The following is an 11,745-nucleotide window of genomic DNA, read 5'->3' on the forward strand; positions in this document are numbered from 1 at the left end:
TTTATAGTGAATGCCCCTATAAATGGTCTTATTTTTACAATTTAGTTTTAATCCAAATGATGCGTGTGCTAAGTGAGTGAACATCAAAGATCACACAACAGAATCTCGCGCGCGCTCGCTCTCTCTCTCTCTCTCTCTCTCTCTCTCTCTCTCTCTCTCTCTCTCTCTCTCTCGCGCCACTCCACCCCTTCATCTCCTCAGCGGAGGAACGTGTTTTTTTTAACATAGATCAATTTACGAACAAAATAACATCCATCTTTCAACAGGATATTGTCTTATATATTACATTAAGGTGTAAAATGTCGAAATATGTGTCTTATGCTTATACGATACGACAGTAAATACAACAGTTTATACGCATGCATGTGTATGTGTTAGGCTATAGCCCATATAAATTAATATCTGACTATTCTATGAACGTTCATTTTTATTAAATAAATATATATATATTTTTAAACTAACAGTAAGGTTCAAACTTTAATTTTCACCACATCTGACACAGATACACTTGAGATAATACATTTTCATCAGGTAAAAGTTATTACACTCCAAGCATTTTCTTTAGCAGGCGTCTTGGTGTTTGATCACTCACATGCATAAACCATGTAACCTTGCATTTCTAAATAAAATTAACAGCCAACTGGTATCTTGAAGAATTTATTCACTTGCTGACGCCAGTTTTTATTCCCACTTGCCGCTTGCAGAGTATTGTCAATGTATAATTAATGGAATGTTTACTTTTTCATTGAGACTTTGATTCGCCTTTTGAATAATGTGATTGTGTACAGCATTATCTGGTGTGGTTTTTTTTTTGTGGTTTTGTCATATTAAATTTTAATGCATGGCATGCAGTTTGCTGTTAGGGCCTCCCTCTAGGACTGCAAGTGACTGTGAGGCAGTGTGCTATTCAGTGCAATGAACTGTGATTTGGATTGACTTTGACTTGCATGTAATTGTAGCCTTACATAGAGAAAATGAAATGTTTATGAAGCTGTCCTCCTGAGGGGAGGTTTGTGTAATGTACAGTACATGTTTGTGTGTTTATGAATGCAATAGTTCGCACAAGCCAAGGTGTCTGCAGGGTTCTGGAGTGTCAGACATTAAGGACATCTGTTCAGACATACAGTACACAACACGCCTCTCTCTCACTGGTTTCACCCCCTCTCCCTGGTGGCAGGCTATTTCAGAAACAGACTTCCGTTCCAAACACTTGACCATCACTTTTCTGAATAATCACGCTTGAATAATCACGTTTTTATTATATTATATAGGGCTGTCGATTTAACATGTTAATTTGGTGCAATTAATTATGGAAAAAATAATGCATTAAAATGATTAACGCATTTAACACACCCCACAATGGACTAGACCAGTTTGTCATCTCATTGTTCATTTCAGGCAGTTTCTAACGAACATGATGCAGGACAAACGACTGACTGCGTGAGGTAGGCTGTTAGAATGCAGTTATATGCTCCTAAAATTCAAGATGTGAGGGCAAAATATGGCCCTGTATGGGTTTTTTTGTCTTATATTTATATCATATGATATAGTTTAACAATATCACATGAGCAAGTGTGGGGTTTTTCTCTCTCGAATATCTACACGATTACAAAAGTAATATTATACATTAGTTCAACAATCAAGAAGTTAATATTGTGTTTAATTTTAGGCACAGTATTGTCTATATTGTCTGTTTTACACAATTTCACCAACGAAAACCCATTAATACCTATTTATTATCATTATTTATGCAACGTTGAATCAAAATTGTTTCTTTCCGAAGCTTCTTATTGCAATGTCTATTTAACATTGCAATTCAACATTGCAATTGCAGAGGCTTTTCTTTTCAATTAATTTAATTGGCACATTATGTAATTAAAGATGAAAAATTATAATCATTTGACAGTCCCTAATATGCAAGTTACTTTTATAAGTATTTATACTTTTTTATACTTTTTACTTATTTATACATTTTAAGTCATTAAAAAAATGTTTAATCATGTTTAAACCCTTTTTTCGGGGGGGAAAAAAGAAAAATGAGATCTAGAACTTTTCTGTCAGCTCCTCTAATGAATGCATTTATTATAAAAAGCAAAAAACCCACTCTCGATTGCTCTCTATCTTGTGTATTGTGATCCAAACTCATGCTGTGCTGTTTTCTTGAAGGAAAAAAAAATACTTTTCTCTTTTGTTCTTTTCATCTGTTCATTTAGTGTTTTCGTACCTGTGTTGTTGCACATTCTTGATCCCTCTATACCTCCCGGCTTTTATCTCTCTCTCTCTCTGTCTGCCTCTCCTCCACGCAGGGGCGTAGATTACGCGGGGGACGCGGGGGACATGTCCCCCCCACTTTTTATAAAAAGTAAATTCGTCCCCCGCACTTTTTTATTGGAGAGTTGTGTTTACGACATGTTGAAGTTTTAATGGAGCGATGTATATAAATGCAGAATGACATAAAGCATATAAAGCAAAAAAGGTACGATTAAAAATAAAACCTGTCAATTAGACAAGGGAAAAAACAGGTATAACACTAGACATTCCGTCCCCCCCACTTTTGAAATGATGGCTACGCCCCTGCCTCCACGTCCGTCACTCCTCTAACCCCCAACCTTCTGTTGAACTTTTTTTGATTCTCAACTATTCATCCATTTGTTTTTCTTTTTTCTAATCTCTCTCTGTGATCCTAATCCACCCGTAAACTCTCATCATTGCCGTATATTTCCTCTTGCTGTGTGCTTTGCTGATTCTTAGTGTCAATTCGACTCCACACAGCAGAGTATTTTTGTTTACAATCCCAACCTCGGTATTGATGTTCATGGACATTGTTTTCGTAGATCCATTTCATCCTGCCTGAAAATAATTGTTACAGTTCTGAATAAGAAGATTGTATTTTGTGAACACATTCCCGCATACAATCTCATCATGTCAGTATGCCTCACAGAGTCGTGTGTGTGTGTGTGTGTGTGTGTGTGTGTGTGTGTGTGTGTGAGCGAACATCATCTCTATGGTACTACTGTCACCCTTCCCCTGGGTAAGACACTGCACACAGGGTTTAAGCAGATGGCAAATCTCTCTCCCTGGGGTATCATCAACTTACAGCCTTCGCTCATTCTTTCTCCCACTGTTTTGCTCTCTGTCCTTCCTCATGCATATCTGATCCCTTTTTTCTTTTCACTAGTAGGTTTTTTTTTCTGAGAGACAGAAGAGAAAGGGACATGCACTTGCAAATTACATCTTTCCTGCTCTGTCTCTCCTGTCTCTCTCATCTCGTCTGTCTCCATCTTTCCTCCTTTGCCATCCCTGTGTAATTAACTAGGTTTCAGTAACAAACCTTTGGGCTTTGGGGTTGCTATGGTTACCTCTCTCTCCATACTGTTTTCTGTTTGTCAGTCTATCTCTGTTGCTAAATTGTGTGTGTGCGTGTTTGTCCTTTTTTCTGTGGCTGTGTGTCTATTCGTTTGAAAAAATGTGTTTGTCTGGGCTTACATTAACTCCATCTGTTAAATTATTTGTTGGCTCATAAGCTTGTCACTTATGTGGTTTAATGTCCATGTGCAGAGGTGTAATGAATTTTAAATAGGAAAAAATAATCAGCAATTTTATTGCTCATTTGTGTTTAACTTCACTGTCTGATCATGAAACAATGTTGTTTTAGTGCTGCATTGTGCAACAGCCTCGTGCTTGAACTCAAAATCTCAGCCCTGTTTGATGCAAATAGATGCAGTTTTTCCTTTTTATTGAAATTAAAACTAATAGACAAAAACATTTTGCAGTATATTGTCTATCATTCAGGTCCCATAATGAAAAAGCAGCTCTGTATCTAGTTTAATTTGTAAAATTGGATAAAGTCTTTGGTTTCAGCTATGACACAGGTTCAAGACCCTGATTTGTACTGAATTGATGGAAATGTCAATTAGTACTTTGAATGAAAAAAATCTTACTGACCTCAAACGTTTTTAAATGGTAGTGTAATAATATTGAGTTCTTTAACTAATTCTCATACTTGACCTTCTCCCCTCTGATAGAATTTGTATTGTCAGTCACCAGTAAGACATACATTTGGTTTAAAGTCACTGTTTTTCTTGCTGTAATGTCTCTGACATCTTCCCTGAAGAGTGCTCTGTTTTCTTTTTGTTGTTTCAGCTAACAAGACACTTCTGGGTGGAGGAGGAGGTGAGTCAATTCTTTTTCCCCCTCTTTTTCTGAGGCTGAATGAGACGAATCTAGACACAGCTCAAGAGGGAAAAGACATTAGAGGAGAGAAGCATTGGAGAGGTGAGAGGAATTAGAAGGTGAAAGAGAGCAAGTGAGAATCAGCAGGTGGAAATAAAGGTAAGAGAGCGAGAACGTATGTGTGATGGGAGCTGTTGTCAGCCTGAGGCTTAGCACTTTTCAGAATTTGAACAGACGATCTCTGATAGCTCCGTGAGTGAGAACAGAGGCGCTATTTGAGGAGCAAAAGAGCGATTAGAGACCCAGTGAGATGAAATGAGCGCTAAACTCTTAAACCATCTCTGATAGAGCTGGCCTTCCCTCCCAACGCACACACACACACACATGCCCACAAACATCAACAAGAGAAAAACAATTCATCAGCAGTGGAATTAAAGAGAGACTGTGCTTTTTCAAAACTGTTTGCTCACTGTGATGTATTAAAAAGTACTTTGATCTGACAAGATGGTAGATCTTCTCAGAAATACAGTAAAGCCTTCAGATTTCTCCCATCTATCTGTACATACACATATTCATCAAACAATAAGCTTCTTTGGCATTGCAGCTGCACAAACAGTTAAGTCTTAACTAATATTTAAAGGACAGAAAATTACCAAGCTGCCATGATGCTTTGGATATGGTGTCATGGTTATTCTATGTATTTTTGAACATGTTTCATGATAGATATTGTAGTATTGTTTGTAAGTACAATCAGGACACTACTGACATTGTTAGACAGCCAACATATAAACTAGAGCCCATCAAATAAGTAGTTTTCTCCTGAGGATCCGTAACTACGTCTGCAATTATCTCAGATGGCACTTTTAGTCATTAGTTATGGGCCTGTAATGTTCCTGCTCCCAAGAGGTTCTAAATAACGAGTGTGTTACATGTAACAGCTGTTTTTCCAATAGACTGTGCACAGTGTGAAAGTACCTCTAACCTGAAATTTCAACAGTAGCTATCTCATATCAGCACACCCTTTTCCACCAGACTAGCTGCTAAACCATCTTGACAGTATTAAAGAGATAGTTCACCCAAGACTCAAAATTCTCTCATCACTTACTCGACCTAATATCGTTCCAAACTTGTATTCATTCCTTTCTTCTGATTCCCCCCCCCCCCCCCCCCCCCCCCCAAAACAACAAAAACGTTACCACTCTAATATGTCTTGCAATATCTGCCCCCATCTGATACAATGCAAATCAAACCTTGTTTGGACCCCAGTGCTCTTCAGAATATCTTCCTTTGTGTTCCACAGAAGAAAGTCATACATGTTTGGAAAGACATGGGGGCAAGTAAATGATGACAGAATTTTCATTTTTGGGTGAACTATACCTTCAGGACAGCGTTCAAAAATAAAACACTTCTCTGGAATGCTTGTTCCTAACTGGCAAGTTACGGCATTTTGTTCAGTCTCTTTTTCTTTTCACATAAATAAAATAGAGTAATATGTGGTAAATGAACATTTAATTTATTTGGTAGCAAGATAATGTACAGTCATTATCACAAAGTAAACATTCTTGTAAATTACTTAAATTATGAACCATTTAAAAGTAAACTGCAATATTTCACACAACAAACAGACTAGTTGTCATGTGTGACACTATTAATGAGCGTTGTTTTACAAATGTGAACACCGTCAATAGCTATGATAAATGTACATATCTAATTTTCTGCTTTCACATTTTAAAACTTATTACACACTTGAAATGTGTTATGTTAAATCTAATGTACATTACCATTCAAAAGTTTTTTTTAAGAAATCAATTGATTTATTCAGAATGGATGCATTAAATTGATCACAAGGTGACAGTAAATACTTTTATCATATTATAAGATTTCAATATAAATGCTGTTCATTTTGAACTTACTGTTAATCAAAGAATATATGACAGTTTCCACAAAAAATATTAAGCTGCACAACTGTTTTCAACATTAATAATAATATATGTTTACTGAGTAGCAAATCAGCATATTAGAATGATTTCTGATGGATCATGTGTCACTGAAGACTGGAGTAATAGCTGCTGAAAATTCAGCTTTACCATCATAGCAATAAATTACTTTTTAAAATATATTCTATATATTACTTTATACTGTTTTTATTGTATTTTGATCAGTTAAATTCAGTTTGAAAACATTAAAAAATATTACCCACCCTAGATTTTGAACAGAAACGATAGTGTACATACCCTGTCTGTTTGAGAGGTGTGTGTGCATTTTGAAAGTGCATTCTGAGATCTAATGTATGTAATTTACGATAGTAGAGTGCTATGCAAATGAACAGAAATGTCCAACTGTTGACTCAGTATTTGCGCGTATGCATGTGTGTGTCGATTGTAAGCGTGTGCCGCTCTTGCTCTCTGCCCGTGTTAAGTGCCTGCGCGTTAGCAAATCAATACCAGTGATGAATCTGCACTTGAGAATCCTACTCATCAGAACCATGTCTCGCACACACAAACACAAATTCAGAAGTGCGCACTGCTGTATATTGACCTGGGTTTTTTATGCAGTTCCTCAAACACAAATGGCAAATGCGACTGGTTTAGGCTTGACCTTCACCTCCCTTGTTTTAAACCTCACTGTCAGTTCGTGCCTCTGCATGTCTTCCATCTCCCTTTCACTTTCTCTGTTTTGCTCCTCACCCATCCTTCTGCCTCTCTGCCCTACACCATCACCTCTTCTCCTCACTCCCTAACACTCCAACACCTCTTTCCTCTCTATTTCTGTCGCCAGTATGCAAACACATTGGTTTCCTTGCACTCGCACTCCCTCCCTCTCTTTTTGTTGGCTCTACTCCTGAGGTTTGTTAAGGCAAACCTGGGTGATAATTAGGCAGGGACAAACTATACATCAGGGAGGACACAGCCTCAGAGCATTGCATGCAGAGAGAGAGATGAGGGGTTAGTCACTGCCTGTTGGTGTTTAAAGCAGGAAAAGCACTAAAGCTGAGAGGGCAAAAACAAGAGGATGTGTTTAAAACAACAGAAGAGAGAATAAAGAAAAGATGGATGAGTTAGGATGTGTCGTATAGTGGTATATAGTTTGTTTCGGATACTGTTTTAAAGACTCTAGCACCATCCATGCTCAGTCAGCATTTTTGATGCACTGCAAAAACTAATTTACTAAAGTGATAGTTCACCCAAAAATGACAATTCTGTCATTAATTCTGTCATTTAATTAATGTCATTAATTACTCACCCTCATGTCGTTCCAAACCCGTAAGGCCTTTGTTTTTTTCTGCTGGAACACAAATTAAGGTCTTAGGGGTTTGGAACGACATGAGGGTGAGTAATTAATGACATTAATTAAATGACAGAATTAATGACAGAATTGTCATTTTTGGGTGAACTAAGTATTTTAGTCTTTTCTTTTTCAGGTATAATATCTAAACATCCTTAAAACAAAATTTACTTGGAACAATATGACAAGACTTGTTTTCAGAGAATATATCTTAAATTAAGTTTATTTTTATTACCTCACTGGTGAATTGTTTTAGAGCATAAACCTCACTACATTTTGTTAGATTTATGCTTAAAACAAGAAGAACAAAACTATTTGCCAGTGACATTAGTAAACTAAGCCTCATTCAAGATATATTCTTTAATCACTTGAAAAGCGTGATTAAATTATTATATAATTATTACATATAATAAATATAATATGATAATGTGTATAATAAATGTTGTTTAGGAGAATAAGTCTGTTATTTTTCTTACTGCATTGTCTTTAAACATAAATATTTTCCAATGGGGTTGGAATTTTTTTATTTAATATTCTCTAAAAACAAGTCTTATTGTCTTATTACCTTGTTGTAAGTCTTATCACAATTTTGCTTTTATTAGAAAAAAAATTATAATATACAGGTGAATCTCAATAAATTAGAATGTTGTGGAAACGTTCATTTATTTCAGTAATTCAACTCAAATTGTGCCACTTGTGTTAAATAAATCCAATGCACACAGACTGAAGTAGTTTAAGTCTTTGGTTCTTTTAATTGTAATGATTTCGTCTCACATTTAACAAAAACCCACCAATTCAACAAATCTCAACAAATTAGAATACTTCATAAGACCAATAAAAAAAACATTTTTAGTGAATTGTTGGCCTTCTGGAAAGTATGTTAATTTACTGTACATGTACTCAATACTTGGTAGGGGCTCCTTTTGCTTTAATTACTGCCTCAATTCGGCGTGGCATGGAGGTGATCAGTTTGTGGCACTGCTGAGGTGGTATGGAAGCCCAGGTTTCTTTGACAGTGGCCTTCAGCTCATCTGCATTTTTTGGTCTCTTGTTTCTCAATTTCCTCTTGACAATACCCCATAGATTCTCTATGGGGTTCAGGTCTGGTGAGTTTGCTGGCCAGTCAAGCACACCAACACCATGGTCATTTAACCAACTTTTGGTGCTTTTGGCAGTGTGGGCAGGTGCCAAATCCTGCTGGAAAATGAAATCAGCATCTTCAAAAAGCTGGTCAGCAGAAGGAAGCATGAAGTGCTCCAAAATTTCTTGGTAAACGGGTGCAGTGACTTTGGTTTTCAAAAAATACAATGGACCAACACCAGCAGATGACATTGTACCCCAAATCATCACAGACTGTGGATACTTAACACTGGACTTCAAGCAACTTGGGCTATGAGCTTCTCCATCCTTCCTCCAGACTCTAGGACCTTGGTTTCCAAGTGAAATACAAAACTTGCTCTCATCTGAAAAGAGGACTTTGGACCACTGGGCAACAGTCCAGTTCTTTTTCTCCTTAGCCCAGGTAAGACGCCTCTGACATTGTCTGTGGTTCAGGAGTGGCTTAACAAGAGGAAGCTACAGCTTAACAACTGTAGCCAAATTCCTTGACACGTCTGTGTGTGGTGGCTCTTGATGCCTTGACCCCAGCGTCAGTCCATTCCTTGTGAAGTTCACTCAAATTCTTGAATTGATTTTGCTTGACAATCCTCATAAAGCTGCGGTTCTCTCGGTTGGTTGTGCATCTTTTTCTTCCACACTTTTTCCTTCCACTCAACTTTCTGTTAACATGCTTGGATACAGCACTCTGTGAACAGCCAGCTTCTTTGGCAATGAATGTTTGTGGCTTACCCTCCTTGTGAAGGGTGTCAATGATTGTCTTCTGGACAACTGTCAGATCAGCAGTCTTCCCCATGATTGTGGAGCCTAGTGAACCATAGTGAACTGAGAGACCATTTTGAAGGCTCAGGAAACCTTTGCAGGTGTTTTGAGTTGATTAGCTGATTGGCTTGTCACCATATTCTAATTTGTTGAGATAGTGAATTGGTGGGTTTGTGTTTAATGTGAGCCAAAATCATCACAATTAAAAGAACCAAAGACTTAAACTACTTCAGTCTGTTTGCATTGAATTTATTTAATACACGAGTTTCACAATTTGAGTTGAATTACTGAAATAAATGAACTTTTCCACAACATTCTAATTTATTGAGATGTTATTGAGATATATATATTGGATAATAAAAATACTACTAATAAAATGTCTTTGCTGTGTACGAGACAGGAACTGAAAGGAAGAAACACGGTAAAAGAAAGTGCATAAGGAAGGAAAAAGAGAGGCTATGAGTGATGGAAATAATTCATGCTGGATTTTCTACATTCACGGTCAAATGGATCATACTTGGAAATGGCACACATAACTATAGGCAATCAAAATGTTCTGTTCATTACAGTGGGAGACATCAGTCCTGATACTCAGCTGAGAGAGCTCAAGATTGTACGAAAGGACACAGTGACATTAGAGTCTCTTTGGGGGTTTTGTTGCGTTTGTGGTGTAATGTTGCATTTTGGCATATGGTTCCTTTTTTTAAAACTCCTTCAAGTCTGTTTGTGAGATTTCTTTGCCCTGTTTCTAACAATCTGGAAAGCCACCCATGGATAAGTATTAATTGATTGTTTTATTTTTTTAACTGAGAATGTGTGTGTTCTTGGCACTGAGTGGAATGTTGGTATTCTGGTTGAAAACCAGAGCGCTGGGCAAGTGTTTAGAGAGAGATAGTGCTTTGGTGTCAAGGGATTTGTGACACGGGCAAGCAGATGTGCCAGATCCAATCAAATGCTCTTACTAATGGCTGCCATGGTGACCAGCTCAGCCAATAATAGGGTGTGTTTCAATAACACTTGTTAGTGCGCTCAGTCCAGACCAAACTGATTTGATGGGAAATTGAACTGCTAACGAATGCTTTTTTTATGCAGAAAATGTGTGTGCATTTGTGTGGGTTAGATGTTGCATGGGGTTGCATGTGAAGAGCACTTGTAAATGAGGACTGAAAAAAAGGCTGTGTATGCAGTATAGGAAAATATTATATGTTTTTTGTTCAGTGTCACAAACCCCCCTATCAGGTAAGCAAGAAGCCAATTAGCACCTGCTTACAAGATGTCTGTGTAATATAAAAAGTGTGTGTGCACACGTGTTGCAATTACACAGGAAGGCAAACTATTCCCAACAGGCATACCTCGTCACCACATTCGCATCTTTTGCCTTATTCCTTCCTCTCATCCTTCTTTCCTCCGCTCCAAAGCCCTGAGTACAACTTCCCTCCATCTGTCCCTCCGTCTCTCTCTGTTTTTTCCTCATCTTTCTCTCCACTTCACTATCTCTATGGTATTTCTCTGTGTATATATTCCCTATCTTTCTATCTTTTTATCACTCTATCTCTCGCTCCTATGGATTCTGAGCACATATCAGCAAAAGTGCTAGGGTGCTGAAAACACTTGAGTAAAACTGTTATGGTCCTCAAATTGCTGCCCTCAGTTCTATGAGAAATCAGTTTTTTTTTTGTGTCCTCAAATGATAAATGGGGGTTGGGTTTGTAAATTTTTTTTAAAAATTTAAAATAATATATATATATAGTAATGCGGTAATGCTGATTTTATATATATATATATATATATATATATATATATATATATATATATATATATATATATATATATATATATATATATAGATATATATATATATATATAAAATCAGCATTACAGTGTTTCTCTAGTGGAGATTCATTTTACTATGCCTTGATCTTGGATCTAATTTTGGTTATCTGGACTTGCAATGAAGGGAAACATAAGGTTTCATTCATTCAAAAATATTGTCATTTGTCTTATGGGTTTGGGACGACAGTGCAAACATTTAATTTTTAGAGTTAATTGACAGTGTTTCTCCAGGGGAGAGTGGGGTAAGATGTGTCTCTGGGTAAACTGTGTCGCCCCCACCTTAATATAGTGAACTGCATAATTGTTGTCATGCAATATTTTTAGGAAGAGCTATGCAATGTTAAAGAATATATATCCAGGTTTAGAAATATATATCGTGCATGTTGGTAAACTGCAATGGAAAAAATATTTGGATATTTGGCTATATATATTCTGTAATTCTGAAATTTATATAATCATAACCCAACCCTAACAGAAAACTTTCTGTATTTTTACAATAATAATAATTTAAAAATTATTTACTTCATAAATACACACACACACACACACACACACACACACACATATATATATATA

At 36.7% G+C, this 11,745-nt stretch overlaps 1 protein-coding gene across 2 annotated transcripts in view; it reads left to right on the forward strand.

Annotated features, from left to right (window-relative positions):
• Positions 1 to 11,745, forward strand: part of LOC107601505 (O-acetyl-ADP-ribose deacetylase MACROD1-like) — a 54,524-nt gene that overhangs the window by 29,157 nt on the left and 13,622 nt on the right. For both annotated transcript variants that reach the window (XM_016293723.1, XM_016293722.1), the window contains exon 4: positions 4,144 to 4,173. In XM_016293723.1, coding sequence (XP_016149209.1) covers positions 4,144 to 4,173 — 30 coding nt within the window. The remainder of the gene's footprint in view (positions 1 to 4,143; positions 4,174 to 11,745) is intronic.

This window comes from Sinocyclocheilus grahami, unplaced genomic scaffold (genome assembly GCF_001515645.1).
Source record: "Sinocyclocheilus grahami isolate Dianchi unplaced genomic scaffold, SAMN03320097.WGS_v1.1 scaffold306.1, whole genome shotgun sequence".
Lineage (NCBI taxonomy): Eukaryota > Metazoa > Chordata > Actinopteri > Cypriniformes > Cyprinidae > Sinocyclocheilus > Sinocyclocheilus grahami.